Source organism: Petromyzon marinus, unplaced genomic scaffold (genome assembly GCF_048934315.1).
Source record: "Petromyzon marinus isolate PM22_M1 ecotype Great Lakes invasive population unplaced genomic scaffold, UKy_Petmar_22M1.pri1.0 PM_G_Scaffold_17, whole genome shotgun sequence".
Classification (NCBI taxonomy): Eukaryota; Metazoa; Chordata; class Hyperoartia; order Petromyzontiformes; family Petromyzontidae; genus Petromyzon; species Petromyzon marinus.
Genome location: NW_027422728.1, coordinates 3,350,354 through 3,370,660, shown reverse-complemented (window position 1 = coordinate 3,370,660; position 20,307 = coordinate 3,350,354). Strand labels below are relative to the sequence as shown.

The 20,307-nt window shown below is 48.5% G+C and overlaps 1 protein-coding gene across 3 annotated transcripts; it reads left to right on the top strand.

The window, feature by feature from the left end:
- Positions 1-1,256: 1,256 nt before the first annotated feature.
- On the top strand, positions 1,257-19,045 carry LOC142911150 (protein LSM14 homolog B-like). 3 transcript variants are annotated; one of them, XM_076060239.1, is made up of 9 exons: positions 1,257-1,333; positions 2,130-2,312; positions 6,106-6,263; positions 7,808-8,015; positions 10,871-11,023; positions 11,738-11,890; positions 13,342-13,444; positions 14,642-14,891; positions 18,391-19,045. In XM_076060239.1, exons 2-8 carry the CDS (start codon positions 2,177-2,179, stop codon positions 14,847-14,849), a joined length of 1,119 nt encoding a protein of 372 aa, XP_075916354.1. In that variant the 5' UTR covers positions 1,257-1,333; positions 2,130-2,176; the 3' UTR covers positions 14,850-14,891; positions 18,391-19,045. The 3 variants fall into 3 exon arrangements, with proteins under 3 accessions (XP_075916354.1, XP_075916353.1, XP_075916355.1); XM_076060238.1 differs by lacking the exon at positions 1,257-1,333 and having other exon boundaries at positions 1,342-2,312; XM_076060240.1 differs by lacking the exon at positions 1,257-1,333 and having other exon boundaries at positions 1,345-2,297.
- Positions 19,046-20,307: the final 1,262 nt, after the last annotated feature.

Sequence of the window (20,307 nt, the reverse complement as noted above, 5' to 3'; positions counted from 1 at the left end):
ACGGCTTGTGCACCAGATCTTATTTATTCACGATGTACTTACAAAAAAATCCACAGACTACTTGCTGGATCTCCACTCTATTTCAAATAACAAATTTGACCTCAGGTCTTCGCTCATTTACCAGCTTCACATTCCCTATTGCCGTAGGAAGGGCCTTTGCTATTGATGCCCCCAGAGTCTGGAATGCTATTGCCAATAAACTGCAACTTGAATCGCTACCAATGAGATCTTCTCTCAAAACTGCTCTCGAGGAGTTGTACACCCCTAGCTGCCACTGCTATTCATTGGCGTAACATAAAATAAAATGTTTCGCTCCGGATGACGCTGCAAAGTATTATCTGTATTTTGATTTAGCGTGCTGATCTTAAAGGTACATTGAGTAATTTGATACTCAGACCGATGCATCTGTTGTTGTGGAGTAACTCATGCAGCCAACTCTGGCTCTAGGATTTGGTGTTACATGTTATTTATGTAGTTAATTGTAAAAAATCGGTCACAGTCCCTGTGATCACTGTTACGCTGCAATTATGGCTTTATTTTTTGGTGATTTGGAAAACGTTTTTAGGTTTGGACATGTTTGTTTTGTTGTAGTACGGAGTTAAACTGATGGCCTTAATCTAAGTTTTTGTGGTTGTTGTTTGACTTGCATCCCACTGGGATTTTTTGCACACAGCGTTGGTGTACGGCTACTTTTTTCAGGAATATTTTGCTGTTTTTTTCATGGATTTTCTGTTTGCACAGTCACATAGTCACTTTAAGATGTTTTTCTTGTTCGTGTTTTTGTTTTTTTTGTTTGTTGTGGTTGCACCCGATTCAAGAGCCGAATCGCTCACAGGGCTAAAATAAACTGAAAACTGAACTGGGCCTTCAAACCGTCACGGAGAGACGTGGGTGGAGGAGGGGCGGGGTTTGAAGGGGGCGTGGTGGAAGGAGGCGGGGCGGGGTGGAAGAGGGCGGGGCGGTGCAAGGGGGCGGGGTGTAAGGGGGCGGGGTGGGAGTGTAAGGGGCGGGGTGGACGGGGGGCAGGGTGGGCGGGGTGGGGAAATGCCCCTCGGTTTAAAAAAACGCCGCGTATTTCTATTGGTCGAGAGGCATGCACGTGACCCGCTTTATATTTCATGCAGTTCACATTCCTGGTTCTTTCGGTAAAGTCACGTAGATAGAAAATAAAAATTAAATAAAAAATGACTAAAATGAAACACAAAGCAAAAAACCCACGACGTTGAGCGGAAGAGAAACAAATCCCCCTCCCCCCACAATCCCGCCCACTTGGCGCTACCCAGAGTGCATTGCAGTGCCAGTGGCGTGTCCGTGAACACGTGGGGGATACGCCGTGAGTTGTTGCCATCATCAACACCATCATCATCATCAACAACACCACCATCATCATCAACATCACCATCATCATCAACACCATCCTCATCAACACCATCATCATCAACATCATCAACACCACCATCATCAACAACAACACCATCATCATCATAAACACCACCATCATTAACACCATCATCAACAACACCACCACCATCATCATCAACACCATCATCAACATCACCATCATCAACACCATCATCATCAACACCATCATCATCAACATCATCAACACCACCATCATCATCAACATCACCATCATCATCAACACCATCATCATCAACACCATCATCATCAACACCACCATCATCAACATCACCATCAACAACAACACCATCATCATAAACACCACCATCATTAACACCATCATCACCATCATCAACAACACCACCATCATCATCAACACCATCAACATCACCATCAACAACAACACCATCATCATAAACACCACCATCATCATCAACACCACCATCATCAACACCACCATCAACACCACCACCATCAACACCACCACCACCATCAACACCACCACCATCAACAAGACCATCATCATCAACACCACCAACATCATCAACACCATCAACAACACCACCAACATCATCAACACCATCAACAACACCACCACCATCAACACCACCATCAACAACACCACCATCATCACCATCATCAACACCACCACCAATACCATCATCATCATCGTCGTCGTCTCACGATCCGGGCCAAGTTCCCCCCTCCTCCTGCCCGGCCCCACCAAGGCGGCCCCACCAGCCCCTCTCGTCGCCCGTAGCCAGAGCCGGCGACCATGGCCACTTGGGCGGCCTGCATGGGCGTCAGGATGAGCTTGCTCTCCATGGCGGGCATCCGCTACGAGGGCATCCTCTGTGACATCAACACGGACGACTCCACCGTCGTCTTGGCGAAAGGTTACGCACTGGGGGGTGGGGGTGGGTGGTTCACGGGATGACTGTGGACACCGCGAAGCTGCGGGTTAGGGGTTTAATGAAGCTGCTTGAGTCGTCCTAACAGGCGACTCGCTCGGGCAGCAGCAGCAGCAGGAGGAGGAGGAGGAGGCCTTGGGACTGGGGAAAGTTTGCCAGGAGGAGGTGAACGTGTCGGCGACGTTGTCGCCTTCTGGACAGATTGGTGTGGGTGTCGTGGGGTCAATGTGTGGGGGGGGTATTAAAGAGGGGTTTGACCCTTTTCAGGGTAATCAAACAGGAGGTGTTAAGATGCTCAAACGACAAATAAGATAGTCTTTGGTTTTTTTCGGTAAAGTCACATAGGTGAAAAAAATCAATAAAATAAATGAAAAGAAATAAATGAAATCATGATTGTATTGGATTGCTGTATGTACTTTTGCGTTTTCAATTAACCTGGATTTGTAAGAGAGTCCTTAATCTCAGTGGGAATTGCCCAGAAATGTTTAAAATGACAGCCATTGATGCGTCACGTGGGGGTCAGACATTTGTGACGATGTGTGACGAGGGGCGGTGGGGAGTTGAGAAATGTGACGTCACATCAAAATTCGCAACTTTAAATATAGACAACACGTCCTACTTATCTTCTTGGTTATTTCGGTAAAGTCACGTAGAATGGAAATAAAATAATAAAAATAAAGCAATAACATTTCATTTTCAATAAAATTTTATTATGTTTTATTATTTACTTTATTTGATTTTTTAATAAAATGTTATTTTATTATGTTTTATTTTATTTCCATTCTACGTGACTTTACCGAAAGAACCAATAAGATGGATCCCTGCAGTCACGAAAGCTTTAAATCAAAACGTTCTACTTAATTAAATAGACTTTTTAATAAATGTTTTCACCTACAACATCAGAGTGCAGCGCCACATTAAATACGCGCTACAATGATAATAGTTTAAAGAGATTTGAAGCATGTTTTATATATTTTTTTTGGGGGGGGGTGGCAAAAATCGTCCAAAATCGCGCGACGTCATTTATGGCCGGTGCCTCTAGCTGTACTGGGGCAAAGTTCTTCAACTCGTCACCCGCTTAATCACGAATGTTCTGAGGTTGTTCTTGCTGGTTCTGGGTCGCAGTGGTTTCAAGTATTTTTCAACGAAGGTTATTGGGTGCACAGCCGTTTCAATACGGGCACACATTGTTTCGTCCATCTGTTTGCGTTTCTCCCTTGGCAACGGGACCTCGTTGGCTAAACGTTGATGTTTATAAGGGCAGGGGGTGACCAATAAGGGTTTGAATCGATCTGTAACAATCTAGGGGCACTGATAAGGGGTTGACAGCTATGCCAACACGAACGCGCGATTAACCCCGTTGACCTGAAAAAGTTCGTGGTTTCGGTGCGTGCGCGTGTTCAAGTTTCAAGTTTCATTTATTAGGTATACCCCTGTGAGCCATGCGGCTCTTAAGTCGGGTGCAACCGCAACAAACAACATTTGAACACAGAACATCTTAAAGCGACGACGCGTAACAGAAACATTCTGGAATAAACCAGCAAATATTCCACACAAAAAAAAATTATTAAAACGCTGTGTGCAAAAATCAAGTGTTGAAGCCGGGTCGGTAGTCACAGGGCAATGAGACGCGGCTGGTCATAGACGGCGCGTGACCCGGCCAAAGAGCCCGGCGGTGCCACATAAGGGGCCGTCCATAAATGACGTCACGTGATTCTGAACGATTTTTTTGACCCCCCCCCGCCCTCAAATATGACGTCACAAAGCTCTGCCCCCTCACCCCTCACCCCCCCCCCCCGCCAAAATAAAACACGCTTCAAATCGCTTTAAACTATTGTTGTCATTGTAGTGCGTATTTAATGTGCCGCTGCACTCTGATCTTGTAGGAGAAAACATTAAAAAGTCTAATTAAGTGGAACGTGTTGTCTATATTTAAAGTTGCGCATTTTGATGTGACGTCACATTTATCAAACTCCCCCCCCCCCCCCCAGTCGTCACACATCGTCACAAATGTCTGACCCCCCCCCCCCCCCCAGGTGCGTGACGTCATTTCTGGACGGCCCCAAAACAGTTAATTTGGAAATGTTCCAGATTCATTTTTGCCTTCATTCACAGATTTGGGCCAACGGCACCTGTCGGGATTAAATTGGCACAATGGAGAACTTCTTCTTTGCGACGGTGATGATAGCGATTTGTGATGTTGATACCCATAAACATTCAATACCTGCAGGCATATGGCTAATGGATGACAGGCTATTGGTTTTAATACAGCTAAGACGTAATAAAATAAAATACATATAAAATAAATTTCATTTATATTTTATTTAAATAAAAATAAAATAAATTTCATTTTGAGTTTATGTTTTATTTTTATTATTTTATTATTTCCCTTCTATGTGACTTTACCGAAAGAAACCAGAATATTTAATACAGCTTGTTGCAGGAAATAAATGAATCTCAATTTTTGGCTTGCAGAGTTGAGAAATGTGTGCAGCTCGAAACCCCGCGAGCTAGATTTGATTCCTGGCTACAGACAACGTCGTCGGTGGTGGCTTTGTATCCCAACACATTCTGGGCTTCGCGTAGGTAGACTGCCTTCAAGTGAAGTTACCTGGTGCGGTGTGTAAGTGAAAAAGATGATTAAATCAGCACTGGGGAGGATGAAGGTAGCTGAACCAGCTAGAAACTATTTTAAAGAATTGTTTAGGTTGCGGGTAAGGCCCACTTACTATATCGCTCTTTCAGAAGCGACCTGCCCACAAATGGTAGGTAACGCAACGAAGTGGCTTAGCGCGTGGGAACGTTTAGCCGCCAAATACTCTAAACGGATTCACAGATTTGGGCCAACGGCACCTGTCGGGATTAAATTGGCACAATGGAGAACTTCTTCTTTGCGACAGTGATGATAGGGATTTGTGATGTTGATACCCATAAACATTCAATACCTGCAGGCATATGGCTTATGGATGATGGGCTATTGGTTTTAATACAGCTAAGACATAATAAAATAAAATACATATAAAATAAATTTCATTTTAATTTTATTTAAACAAAAATAAAATAAATTTCATTTTTATTTTATTATGTTTTATTTTTATTATTTCCCTTTTACGTGACTTTACTGAAAGAAACAAGAATATTTAATATAGCTTGTTACAGGAAATAAATGAATCTCAATTTTCGGCTTGCATGGCTTGCAGAGTTGAGAAATGTGTGCAGCTCGGAACCCCGCGAGCTAGATTTGATTCCTGGCTACAGACAACGTCGTCGGTGGTGGCCTTGTATCCCAACACATTCTGGTTTTCGCGTAGGTAGACTGCCTTCAAGTGAAGTTACCTGGTGTGGTGTGTAAGTAAAAAAGATGATTAAATCAGCACTGGGGAGGATGAAGGTAGCTGAACCAGCTAGAAACTATTTTAAAGAATTGTTTAAGTTGCGGGTAAGGCCCACTTACTATATCGCTCTTTCAGAAGCGACCTGCCCACAAATGGTAGGTAACGCAACGAAGTGGCTTATCGAAGGACCTGGAGGGGGGGGGGGGATCCGCTCGACCCATGGGAAGAGAAAACCTCGCTGACTCCAAATATACAGCAGGTGTTGTCAGGGTTGGGATGAAACGCATGACCTTCGATATATACCAGGCGAGGTAGTTAACTTCTCACCACAGTGGCGCCCAAAACCCACAACCACGCACCTGCTCCGACCTGCATAGGTGCTCTCGACCGTAACAACGCTTGACCAAACGGGTACGTGGAGGTCTGTACCGGCGGCGGGCGTCTTTGTGTGCGCGCAGTGTGCTTGCGCGGGACGGAGGGGCGCCCCGCCGACCGTCCCATTGCCCCTCGCGAGGAGGTCTTCGAACACATCGTCTTTCGCATCAGCGAGATCAAGGACTTGACCCCGTGCGAGTACATGCTGTCCGCTCTGCACCACGACGTGGCCATGGTGCAGGTGAGAGGTGCAGCCGCTCTTTACCATTAAACTATTTATTTATTGTACCATGTGAGGCCCACCGAGCTACTTAACTCTCTTTTCAGAAGCGACCCGGCCACAAATGATTTGCTCAACGAAGCGGCTTATCGCGTGGACATTTCGAGCAGCCAAATACTCCAAATGCTCGTCGGTTCTAAAACGTGGAGGTAGAAACTGGATGACCCAGAGAAATCCACGTGACCACGGGGGAGGACGTTGAAAACTCCAAAAATATGCAGGCGTCGGGGGTCTGGATCAAACCCCACGACCTATTGTACTCCAGGCGAGGTAGTTAACATCTTGCCACTGCAGCAGTGCCATGGTTTAGGGGAGCGGTGGCACAGTGGTTGATGCGCTCCACCACAAACCCGCCTACGACCCACCGGGGTTTGATTCCCACTTACGGCCAACGCCAGGTGACGATTATCTGAAACGGTCCCGGGCTTTTCCTGAGGTCTATCCAATGAGCACCTGGTGCGATGTATAAACATCGCCACTGGGGAGAAGGCGGTCGGGCGTGGGTCTGGCTTCCCCACCTCCTCCGTGTGCTTTGCCGGCCTCGTAGTTGCTCGCACTGCACTTGCCCCGAACGTCCGTTAAGCCTTTAAGGGACATCTTTGGCAACATGTTGACAAAATGTGGAAAAAAAGTCAACGCTGATCGGCCGCATTTCGGGCAAATTTTCCCTTCACGGCACTGGAATCGAGGAAGCCAGAGATGGTGGAGAATACGAGGTTGGAGACTGCACTTCACACTCGGGGGGCTTGATGAAAGTTGCATTTGAGAGTTACAATAGTTAGCTAACAGTGGTAGCTGTGGAGGGTTTTTACAGGTTGAGGAGGAGGAGATGGAAGAGGCTACCAAGATCCGAGCCCGGGTGCCAGCGTGCCAGTGGCTGAATTGCGCAACCCTTGGCACCTGATTGGCTCTCGGGTGATGACATCGCAATTATCCCTCCTCCTAAGACCGAAACGGGAGAATCTCTCATGGTAGCCTGATGGCTTACAGAGGTTCTCTGTAAGCCATCTGGCTACCATGAGAGATTCGTTCATGAGGCTATCCACATATACAAACACAGAGACAATTTCAACCGAGAGGAAGGAATTCTGGCTTAGCAATCATTGGAAGGATTTGATAAACCATTCCGGGTCTTAATTGATTGTTCACGCTTACGGTGGCTTTCAGACCGCATCCATCATTTTCGTCTCCCCCCTCCTCTTTTCCGAACATCTGAATAACTGCCAAATCGCTCTCCGTGGTGCTAACGTAAAAAAAAAACCCGCCACTTTTTAAAAAAAAATGTCTTGCGGTGGTTTTTACACCTGATGATGATTGCTTGTCTTGCAGTCGAAACGTCGTGAGAATTTTAAAGTTTTATATTTTTATTATTTTATTGTTTCCCTTCTACGTGGTGGTGACTTTACCGAAAGAACCAAGAAGGTGCATAAGAAGTTTGACATGCGTACGTCGTCCGTCGTGATTTGTTCTAATCGCTGCCTAACCCACCCTCACCCCCCGTCCAGTCCTCGCCGGGCACCCCGGGGGGGGCCGCCGCTCGCTGCCACACGTGCGGTATCGGAGCGGCGGCGAGCTGCCACTCCGCGCCGGGCACGCCGACCGGACCCCCCCGCGGTGCCACGGGCGGCCACCCGGGCCACGCGCGGCACGACGCCTGGGCCACAGCGGTCGGGCACCGTCCCTCCGTGCAGCCTGCGTACGGAGGAGCTGCGGGTACGGGAGGGGGGGGGTGCGGTGTGCGGTAAACATCGGCACTGCAGGGCTGCACCTTTGCCCTCTTAATGCCACGTGGTTTCCGTTGCCCAGTGGCCTTGCCTTGGGTCGTTTTCGCCTTTTGCTCGTTTAGAGGCAACTGCGTGATTTCAATGCGATCTTAATTGAACACAGTTGAGTGCAGCTATCTTCATAGAATTATTTCCGTAAGCGCATGCAGGAAAATAAAAGGCTCTGTGTATAACAGCTCGATGATGATGATAATGCATAGTGCATGCGGACGAGCATTTTTGTTTTTACTTTGCGCTTGACGGTGATACCCAGTGATTGTATTTTAAATTGTCGCCTTTTCAGAATAACCCGTCATTTAAAGCATTATTATTTGGTGCCCTCTGTCAATGGACTGCTCTGCGAAGGCCACGCTGTCTTGTCATGCGTGGTGGGGTGGTTATTTGACCTGCCACGCTTCACTTGTGCGGTTGTGGTGAATGGGTGGGTGGGGAGCCAACCACCGATTTGGATATAATTTGCTCGTGATGTGGCTGAGAATCGAGTTATTTTTTGCGTCGTTGGGTTCGTAGTTGTGCGAGAGCCACTCTTCTACCACGAGATAATACAAATGTGGTGCTAAATGGGTTTTGTTGTTTGCAATAATGGCGTTTATCAAGAAAGCTGCTTTATTCAACGATCATTTGTGGCAAAGTGGCTTCTGAAAAAGTGCAAATATAGCTCGGTGTCTTGCCTGATAAAAAATAAAAACGTTTTAAAATTACCCCTCTTCCACAACTTAACCCAATTAAGATTTGCACCAACAAAATTTAATTGCGGCTTCAAGGTCCTGCACGATGCATTTCTCCATGGCGATGATGAACGAAGACTTTCTTTTTTAAAATCTGTGGTTTTGTGAGAAACGAGGTTGCCAGAGGCAACTTGCTATATTGATCTCAATGAGGTGCTGTCGTGGTGCTGAGGTTGTGGCCACCCTGTTCACTGGCTGGGTATTGAGAGATGAGGGGATTTCTGATCGGATCGCCACCTGCATCTCTTACCAAACACCTGATGCCCGATTTTGTAATGTCCAATGAGACGTCGTACGGAAATCTGATTGTTTTTTTGGGTTTTTTTCAACATTCTGGTTTGCCGAAACCACGTAAATTGGTGTGGTGCTCCAGGTGACAAATTTGATTTGTTGGGTGGCAGATGGTGTAGCAGAACATTGGGCATTGTAGAGCAGTACCCCAATTTACATTGGTGATGCGTTCCTGAAATGTGCGACGTAAATTGAAACATACCGTACATCAATAATATATTTTGTCATCGAAAGCACAGTACATGTCGTCATGCGCGCGACACCACAGGGTAGTTTACAGGGTAGGTGAAGCAAGAGGCGATGGGGATACGAGAAAGGATCGATGCTGTCACTGACGTAAATTGGGTTAGCGGTGTTCATAATAAAGCGACGACGTGAAAGGGGTGTAAGTTGTAAATTGATATTACTGTGTTACCCCACGATCGTCTCGCCCAGTGGTTCTTAACCCAGGGGTGCACGCACCCCTTGGGGGTTGCAAGATCCCCTTTCTGGGGATTTCTTTCAAAGGTATATCATCGAAATACAGATTGCGCGCGGGCCGAGTGCAACCGCTTTGTTTCATCAAACCCCTATGTCTGTTGACGTTGCACGTTGTTTGTGAACGATTGAGAACCAAAGGGGTTGCAAGGCTGCGGCAAAGGTTACAACAGCCACCGGTTTTAACGGAAACGTCGTGGATCCTCGTGCCGCCCGTGTTGGTGTAGCCGAGGCCTCCCTCTGCAGGCGGGAGGACGAGTCGTGAAGTCTGCCGTGGCTTGTGGACAATAGCCCCGGTGACCCTCGTTCCACCGTCTCGTTTATTAATGTTAACCCCCCCTCCCCCCCCCATGTAATGCCGCCCGACCCATAAACGTTGCGCGCAAACGCCCCTAACGACAAATGTGTGCTAATATTTTTATATTTTAAACCCGTGCGAAATAAGCATTTTTGACAAAATATATGAATGGTGGTGCTATGGCAATTCTAGATTTAAAGCTTTCGTGACTGCTAGGATCCATACTCTTTGGTTCTATTAGGTAAAGTCACCACGTAGATAAAAAATAAAATAACAAAAATCACGACGTTTCGGCCACAACACAAGCGGCCTTCATCAGGTGAAGGGACGAGACTGTCTGGAGGACAGCGCTGGAGTGTCCTCCAGACAGTCTCGTCCCTTCACCTGATGAAGGCCGCTTGTGTTGTGGCCGAAACATGATTTTTGTTATTTTATTTTTTACCTACGTGGCTATGGCAATTGGTTTCATCAAGAGCAAATGAAAGCGGAGTTTCCGTTTCGAAAATGTCAGAGACGCAAACGGGGTGGTCGGCAAACGCTGCGCTTGGCCGCCGAGTGATCTGTGCGGTTTTGACGGCCTCGCTCGAAGCGACGTAATAATGGCACGCTCGGCTACACTAGGATTTGTGTGCGGTGAGCCCCTCTGCCTGGTGACAACACAAACGTGTGACCTGCAGTCGTGAGGAACGATAGGGGGGGAGGGGTTGTGGTGGTAATGATGATGACACTGACACCACGATGGGTGATGGAGGGCTATGGCACTTGTGTCTTGCCCACACAGCTGTTGTAGAACGCCCCCCCCCGCCCCATAATACCAACAGCCGCCTTTCGCCACTAAGTGACGGTGACGTCACCACGGCGCCCGTGCCAGATGAAGTGTCGCCGGTCGTTGCCGGGAGGCACCGGGAGGGTCCCACGTGGCCCCCCCCCGACGGGCTGATGAACCGAGACGACCGGTGGGTGCGCGCCGGCTGTGCCCATCGCCCACAGGTGCGGCAGCGCCCACGGCCGGCGCGGCCGCTGCGCGCGTCAACGCCACGCCGCAGCAGCCGGCGAGGAAGAGCGGCACAGTGGAGCGGGGGGTGCAGACGGCGCCCCGGCGGAGGCGGCGGTGGCGGAGGGCCCCCGTGAAGCAGATTGCAGGTACGGCTACGGGTGGTGTGGGTGGTGTTCGCCCTCCCCACCCGCCACCCCCCCATGCCGTCATTCATCTTTTCATCAAATTTGTAAGTTCGTTTTGAAGCAACGTGTCCAATTTTACAGTCGGCGTCTCGTACCGACGGAGACTAATTAATGCGTTTGCGTATTGAAGGCTCGCCGTGCACAGCTTCTGTGGGCGCATTCGTCGTGGGGCTTTGTAAATCGCGGTGGGAAGGCAAAAACCCCTTGCCGCTTTTATCACTGACGTTGCCTCAAAGGCGACGCGGTGCATTAGCCTGGACTTTGGCAATGGCCTTTTGAACATGTGCAGAGGGCGGAGAGAATAACAGATTCTTGGCCGCTGGTGCCGACCTGAATACCGGGCAGCCGGTGCGCTATTTTTTTATGGTCGTGAATATTTACCCAGGAAACCTGGGTCGAAAGTAAGAGACTCACATTTGTCCATGAGGGTCCAGCAAAAGTGTTTTTCTTTGCAGCAGGGTGTACTCATTGATGCATTATTCCAATGGAGAAAGTTTGCAGGAAATGTTTCACATTTGGGGAGAACATGCAAACTTCCAAGTATACAGCAGGGGGTCGGGATAGAACCCACGAGCTCTTGCGTACCAGGCTAGGTAGTTAACATCTCACCACCGCCACCACCGCGGCGTTGGTGGATCACAAACCGAGCTGCCGTTTATTTTTCTCTCCCCGCAGGCTCGAGCCGCCATGGGCGCCCCCAGAAGGCACAGGCCCTGAACCTGGGCGATGAGTTTCAGGCGGAGTTTGACTTTGAGAGCAGCAACGCGCAGCTGGACCGCGAGGAGCTGGACAAGGAGTTCCAGAACAACAAGGCCAAGCAAGGAGAAGGTGGTGGACCTTTTTTTTTTAAAGGAGCACTTTGAGGGACCCGGTTTCACACCACCACCACTCCTGTGGGATGTCTCCTTTTAGAATCAGAATATTTATTTGTCCACTGGGGGATTTCGATGCGCTACAAAGGTTTTTTTGTCCACAGATGTTCAGTAGGGGCGGGTCAGAATGTAACAACATACAATACAAAAACACGATGGGAGTGCACAGTCTATAGGTCAAGTGAACAAATCGCTTGAAAAAATAAAAATCAACTAATCTTGTCTTACCAGGTAAAGATCACTGAGCTATTCGCTTTTTCAGAAGCGACCTGGGCACAAATGATAGCTCAATGAAGTAGCTTATGTGGACATTTATATTAGGCCCTTTTTTTCATACGAGTTAGAGTAATCGTGAGGAATGATAACTTGAGAAACTCTCCGCATGTGACAGCCTTTAGTAAGCTTGGCTGTCACTGCACTTGTGGGTGAGGGCCTCGCATCACTCTGGTCAGGTGTGGGTTGCAGAAAGAGTGGAGCTTGGATAATGTAAAGCATGGATGTGCAGTGCAACAGTGGATTTGTCTTACACCGCCTCTCTTGTGCCAACAAATTATTAGGCGGCTGTGGGGGGGGGGGGGGCTACCTTGCCTCGTGGGTTTCACCAAAACCCTGACCATTGTATATTTGGAGTTTGCATGCGTCTCTCTCCCCGTGGTAGTGTGGATTTTTCTCTGGGTCGGTTGAACATGTAGGCTTTTGCGACCAATTTCATCCATGATAGATTTTTTTTGGGTTGGATCACGATCTAACCCAAAAAAACCTGTTTTCTCTGAGTCATCCGGTTTTTCCCTCCACATTTTAGAATCAACGTGCACTTATTGGAGTTTACCTGCCAGAAATTTTCATGTAATAAGCCACTTCGTTGAGCTATCATTTGTGGCCAGGTCTCTTCTGAAAAAGAGCCATATAGCTTGATGGGCCTGAAATATAATGCAAAGTTTATGGTCGTATTGTTTTAGCCCTGACTCGCATTGGTGAATGGTTGTATTTTAACAAATGGTAAAAAATTTTGGAGAATCCCCTGTACTAAATGTTGGTCCCTTTAGGACCATGATGCACTTTTGACAATTTTTGTTCACGAGGAGCAATCTTCACGAGCGTCCATCACGGTGGCCTGTTGCCACTGCTGCCACGGCGTCTTCTGTTGAAAAGTTTGGTTCAACAAATCTGTACCGTCGCCCCCCTCTAGTGGCTCACCTCAGCCATCGCCATGAGGGAGACGAAGGTGGCCGGGCATGGTGCTAGGCCCACCCATGCCTTCGTGTGCCGTGCCGGCCTCGGGGTGCCACTCACTAAGAGCACTTGCCCCGATAGTCTGAAGCGAAACGGGGTGGGGATCTTTGTCTTTAATTGTCCAGGCCATCCCTTAATTAGTTTCTGACATTGACGTCTCCCTTTGTGCTGCAGACATGCAGAGGGGTCCCAGCAGGAGCTCTGCCGTGTTTCCTGACAAATGCTTCTATGACAAAACAAGATGCTTCTTTGACAACATTTCCAAAGATGGCGGCAGGTAATGGCATTTCTGCCACTTGTGATTTTTAATTGGGTCTCCTTGCTCATCGCGGGGTTGATGGTCTCGGACGGGCAGTGGTGGCGGCACACCTTTATATACAGCGCCTGGAGGAGGCAACGGGTTGGTGGTTCACAATCTTCTGCCATGTGCACCGACTTGCCAGGAGGTAGCAGTACAGCATGTTGATTCATCTCCATCTGTACGGAGATGGGGTTGCTGTTCCCCCCCATTCACTCTCCCACCTTTGCACGTGTGGGTTTTCTTTGGTTTCGTCCCTCGTGTAATAAAAACTCACAAATGGAGTTGGCCTAACCATCCTAATATAGGATGACAGATCTCGGGCAATTGTTGGTGCCGTTGCTGGCTGCCTTCTCACTCGTATGCGGTTGACTACGCCTCCTGAATATCTGGAAACTTTGGGGCGTTGCAAATGTGTGACGTTAACTTTAATTACTCTGTGCAGAAAATGCACGCTGCGTGAATTGCGGTGTTGCGCTTGATTCGGGAAAAAATCCTAGCTCGAAAATAAGAGGAAGAACCGTGTAATTATTTGACTGGGCACGAGGCGAACATTTCTCTAAAACGCAGGATGGTGTGGAACCGTGCAGGGAACCTCTAATGTAGGGTTTAGCGTTCACTCGAGCAATTCTGTAGTACCGTGATCTATCGTCATCCACAGGCCACTCTTCAACATGGTGTGGGGTGAGCCACTGCTCGGAGCGTCAGACAGAGTCGTTGTCGCGTAACAACAAAACTATTCGCGGTGCAAATCTAGTGGCTGCTCTGATTTATAATACTGCGGGCGCATTAACCGTAGGGATGTACGCCTGCTGCTTGGCAGGGAACATTCAAAGAATCCCGTGACGTGTTTTACAAGTGGCAGCCATTTTTCGTGTGCCGGTGTAAAAACTGCGATATTTGCCAAAATGAAAATGAGTGACTTACTGTGGCCCTTCTGCCAGTAGTAGTGGCACGAGCAAGAAGTTGTGGCACTGCATCTTTATCTCCTCCCTCCACCTCCAATACCAACACGCGCCATTCACTGCTCGGTGAAGGTACACGTGGAATGTCGAAGGCTCGCTGACGGGAGGTCATGGGACAGACCCCAGGTGGCCATGGATAGACTGAGATGACTGGCAAGATGCACCAGCTGTGCTCACAACCCCCGCCACCCCCTTCCTTCCATCTTGTAAGGAACTGCCGCGTGACGTTGGCGGAGGAGCAGCGCTTGAACATGCAGACGTTCGGGGAGAACCTCCCGGCCGCGCGCAATCGCCGCTTCTGGCAGAGTTGGGGCCACGCGTCCTGGCTCAACCGCCGGACCCTGTGGGGTGGGGACGGGCGGCCGGGCATGTCCAAAGCAGGGGTGCGGTCTCCTCTGCTGGCCAAGGTGCAGGCCTAGACAGATGATGATGATGAGGATGAGGAGGAGGAGCACGTGCAGGTAAGGGCAGCTCCCGCTCCTGCACTCCCGTTAAGCTGCAAAACAAAAATATCGAGAATCTGCTCGTGCCTCCCTGAGGAAGTCACGTGACTTGTGTGGCCATCCCTGCTGAATCCCTTACCCTCTGCCCCCAAACCCCCCCCCCCCCTGTGAAAATACCCTGCTCCGTGGAGGATGATAGAGAGACCCTTTTAAGGTATTGTCTCTGATCCCATTTTTCCATTTGTCTCCTCTACCCCTTTCTATTCCTCTTCCCATTCATTACGTCCTTGACTCTACTCGCCTTCTCGTGGTTGTAGCCATGGGTACTCTTCTAGATTTAAAGCTTTCGTGACTGCAAGGATCCATACTCTTTGGTTCTATTCGGTAAAGTCACGTAGGTAAAAAATAAAACAACAAAAATCACGACGTTTCGGCCACAACACAAGCGGCTTTCATCGGGTGAAGGGATCAGGCTGTCTCGAGGACAGCGCTGGGGTGAAACACAGCCACGCTCAGACCGCGACCTTTAAGCTGTGTGCGAGGAAACAAGGTGCCTTGACAAAGGAATTAGCATAAAAATTAGCATTTGATTGGCCGACTTAGCATAGAGGTGGTGTACGTGCGGGTGAACATGCCGTTTGGCGGGGGGGGGGGGGGGGGGGAGTTTACCTATTGATGGTGTGAAAGGGGAATTTTTAAGAGCTGCGAAAGTTTGGGGTACCACTACTTGAAAAATATACTGTACCATTGAAAATTAGTTTAATGTTTAGTTCGATTTCGAACATCTTTCCAATGGTTGCTTAATTTGAAACCATCTTCTCGGTGAAGGGATCAGGCTGTCTCGAGGACAGCGCTGGAGTGACTTTACCGAATAGAACCAAAGAGTATGGGTACACTACCGCATTTGCTCACATAATATAATTTGCGTATTATATCGTGAACAACTTCTCAATCATCATTTATATAAAATCTTAAACATGACTAGATTTTTTTATCGATCAATCGCATGCCAAATTTAATGCTTTTGTACGATCTGACCTGCTGGAGGGCTACATGTGTAGTGGCCTTATTGATGTCGGAGACTGTTTACTTGAGGCAACACATATTTATTACAGACACTTCTGTTACAGTTGCGAGTCTTATACTTGAAGAGGTAACGGCCTCTTCACCCGTACTTTATAGAGGGAAACGTTCCCCGAGCTTTAGCCCACGCTAGCTCCCTGGTTCCCTCTATCCTGTTCCTCTCCCGGGAGGCTATCTGACCTGGCCCAGCTTCGGCGCAGGTCCCGATCACCAGCCATACGAGTCCGGCCCTCAGAGGGACATCGGCCGTCGCGGCTCCGGTGTCGCACCCTGGCTTGCTTTGCCCGGCCCTCAGAAGGTCAGCGAATCAAAGGAGTTCCAGGGTCTGGCTAGTCAATCTTCGTTCTTCACTGGCTCTTCATCTTGCTTGAGTTGAACTGCCTCTCAGCTCCCCGGGTCCCACCTTTTATACTGTCTCTCACTGAGGGGCGGGGCTGGGAGTGATCACAGCATCCCCCACAGCCCCCCAGGGTGGTGACCGTAGCGGACGTGTTTGTGGCCACCGTTATACAACCGCGTGTCACCCTCCCGTAACACCTCTACACGTGTTTGGAAGATCAAGAGGTACAAGAATGGTTATGGCCAAGATTGGTACAGGTTTTCTTCAAGTGTCAGAATGTCCTCTTGACGATTCTATTTGGATGCCACGGTGGCTAGGAGATGTTAACTCACTTTGCCTGGTATGCAGCAGGAGGTCTGGGGTTCCATCCCAACCCCGACGCCTGCTGCATATTTGGAGTTTGCAAGTTCTCCCCGTGGTCATGTGGATTTTTCTCCGGGTCCTCTGTTTTTTTTTCCCTCCCACGTTTTTAAAAGCATGCGTTTTAGAGTATTTTGCTGCTATAAATGTCTACACGATAAGCCACTTCGTTGAGCTATCCATTTGTGGTGGCTGTCTCGGCCTCACTACGCTGCGTTGCATCACTGTCCGAGTAGTAAACCTTCAGAGCCAGGGTGACCATCCGACTCCAACGTATTTAACGAATAGAACGACATAAAACTCATGGGAAAACACAGCACAAAATAGAGCATCTGTTAATACTTGCAATATCAATATAATTAATTAACACTGCAGCATCATAACATTGTCTTGGACAACATGAATCTCAATCATAGGTCCTGGATGGACCAGGTACCTACATTAGCACTGAATAGCTCTACAACAAGAGAATACGCTACTATGTTCAATAAGGTCACTTTGTGTAATCACCATACTGCAGCCCAAATGTACAGCGCTGCTGCACATAACACTGAACTGTAGACGAGATACATCTTCATCCTTGCTCTCAAGAATGCATTAAAGTTACATGGGCACAAGTCTGGCTCGACTTATCTAATTACAAACAACTATTCACAATAATGCAAGTGGCAGGCTTCGTTGTTAACCAGGCCTCCATATTTATCGTAACAATTTAACAGCATTATAAAGGCATTTACAGCATTATAACGGCAATCCTAACATAACAGGAGTCCCAGTAATTATAAGAACACGAGGGGGTTTGGTGGCCAGCAGCACGCCCTGCCGCCTTTATCTCCCCAGTGGCGATGTTGACACCCAAGCAGTTACTCGTTTGGTGGCCGTGAGCGGGAATCGAACTCGGGTCGCCGGGTTCGTAGCGCAGCGTAGCGCTAACCACTACACTACAATGCGTTACGCTTCCACATGCGAGGGTCACGTGACAGATTTGACGCCACAGCTCACTTGCCGTGCAAAAAATATATGCATTATTGAGCTCCCCTCCCCCCTAAAAAAAAAAAGTGTATTTTTTATCATTTTTGCGTGGTGTACAGTCTGGTAAGTACCCACATGGCCCATTTCCAGTTGGTTGCAAGTCGGGAAGTACGCTAAACATTTTGAACAGGCACAAATTCACAACTTTGCCTTTTATATATATGGAGATAAACGAACTTGCAGACAATGATTCTTAAATTCCCACAATGAGCAGATGCTCCCGTATTCGCTGAGATGCTAATTGTGCCTCCATTTTGTACTCTTTGTAATGACTGACACCCCTGCCTTGCCTCGTCGCTTCGAGACCCTTAACGCGTCACTTCCAGGTCACATGACCAAACTCGACACCATCATATCAGGAAGTTCCTGTGTAAACACAGCCCCATATCTGCCGTGGGGCAGAACAGTGGCCATGTCTCTCCGGAAAGAGCGCTGCATAGCTCCGTGGGCCTTACCTGGTAAAATACAAATGTAGAGTAGTTTCTTTCAAATGGAGTTGGTTGGCAACGCTCTCGTGCCCAATTTTAGAGATTGACGAAGGGAATTGGATGGTTTGGAGAGGCACCTTGTCACCAAATCTTGGCCTAAATCGGGACCACGCAAACCAAATTCTCCAAATGAGAATGGAGCCCTTTGTGGGGTCGACGATGATCTGTTGGTTTTGCTTCTTGATGTCGGCAATGCTTGCTTTTGTTGTTGCAGGTTGCAGAGAACTTCCTCCCAGAGTGTACAAATATTGGGGGTTTGCTTGATTTAAAAAGTTAAAATTTGTTGGGTCTGAAGAAACGTTACGTAGAGGGGTAGTGCAAGGACTGTATGTGGGTTGTGTTAATTGATATGCGATTCTTTTAATGTCTATGGTGTGTAAATAAGATACACACCTCGTTTAGTTGAACACTTTACACATTTATAATTGTAAGTATAGTTTTAAACTTTAGTCTAATGGGTGTGGTAAAACATTTCTGTAAAGTCGGACTTAACTTTAAAGCTTTAATTGTCTCCTAAAATTGGTTATTTTGTGCGACCGGTCTTAAGCTGTAATGAGCATGGACATGACAATTTAATTGAGTTGTGTTTGTATTTCACAAGGCAGCATTAAATGTTGCTGAATTTATATCGGTGCATTCGCTGTGGTGAAATGGCCGGCAAATAATTAAGTTGGCCAACTGTTAGCTTTACAACATTGCTTCGTTGAATTTTTACTGCATTGCTTTATATTCCTGTAAACTTTGTCCGTAATGTAGTACAATGCATGGCTTTAACAGGATCAGGGATGGTGGGAGGGGGGGGGTTGCTGTATTTGAAAAAAGTAAAGTGCATTTCAATAAATTGAGGCATCTGTTCCAGCTTGAGGGCCGATTTTGAAAATTGAATCTGTGCTTGGTATGTTATGCAGCGTGGTGTGGCAGCCCAGCCCCAGCCTGCCAAGGTGCCACCTCGGCCGGCTGGGCAATCTAGGCGAGGCCGGGGGCTCTGCACGAGACTAGGCCTCACCACGGTACTCTGAGTAAGAAGTTAACTGCAATAGAGTCGGTATATACTACTGTTGAGTCGGTAGATACTGCTGCAGAGTAGATGCTACTTTAGAGTAATTAAATACTGTTATAGAGTAAGCAGACACTGCTATAGTCAGCTGATAATACTATAGTCAATAGATATGACTATCGATTCCATAGATACTGTGGTGCCACAGCAACGGAGCAACTCCGCCGGCGCCACCATCCCCTCGCACCCCTCCACACGAACGTACGCACACTCCCACTAAACACACACACACTCACGTAGGGTCTCGAAGGGGGGTGCCTGGCCCACGGGCTTTCATCCGAAGGGCCCCTAGCAGGGATGTCCCCCGGTTTCCCGTTGCCAGGAGATTGGCTGACCCCCCCCCCCCCAGGCCGGATTACACGGCGGCCCCCCCTAAAATCAGCTTTAAAAAGTCGCAGGGGCGCATAGTGCTTTACAGGCTGGCCGCAATGAAGCGCACGCAACACGGGAGATGGGGCCTCGAGGGCAGAACACTCCGCTGGCAGCGCAGACGTGGAGGTGGGAGGGAAGTTCCTAGCCACGCCGCGGGGTGGGGAGGACCGGGTGGGGAGGACCGGGTGGGGAGGAGGGGTGCGTAGACAATGGGTCAAGGCGCAACGGAAAGTCACGCTCCAGGTAAGGGCGGGAACATCGGTTTAAAATCGAAATGTAGGCGCTCGATTGGTCTGCGCAGGATAACACCACGTGACCCTGGATCTTCGGATTCCCAGGGCGTCAAAGGGAGGGAGGTGAAAAAACGTTCAGGTGGTTCTCCTCCAGCCATCCAGCCACCCCAGTCTGATTCCCGGCCGCTCGCGGCGTCCGAGGGACGCTGGCGAGCGCCGCTATGACTCGACCCCAGGCGGAGACCTCTTGGATCATCGTCCCTCCGACTCCCGCAGCTTCCGTGCGACACCGTGAGTGCATCTGCGAGTTGAGAAGTAGAGTTTTGGGGGTACACCCAGGGATTGAATAGGGATAGGCTACACGCTGCTCGTGGAATATTTACTACTGGGCCGCACAGGGTTTTCTTTAGACGCGTCATTAATAAACTTCAGTTCAGAAGATCGGTGCGGTGCGATTTCTGTGTGCGCG

Coding starts and splice junctions, on each gene's coding strand:
- LOC142911150 (XM_076060239.1), top strand. CDS start 2,177: ATGGCCACTTGGGCGGCCTGCATGGGCGTCAGGATGAGCTTGCTCTCC. Junction 6,264..7,807: donor ACGACGTGGCCATGGTGCAG/GTGAGAGGTGCA, acceptor CCCCCCGTCCAG/TCCTCGCCGGGCACCCCGGG. Junction 11,024..11,737: donor CCCCGTGAAGCAGATTGCAG/GTACGGCTACGG, acceptor CTCTCCCCGCAG/GCTCGAGCCGCCATGGGCGC.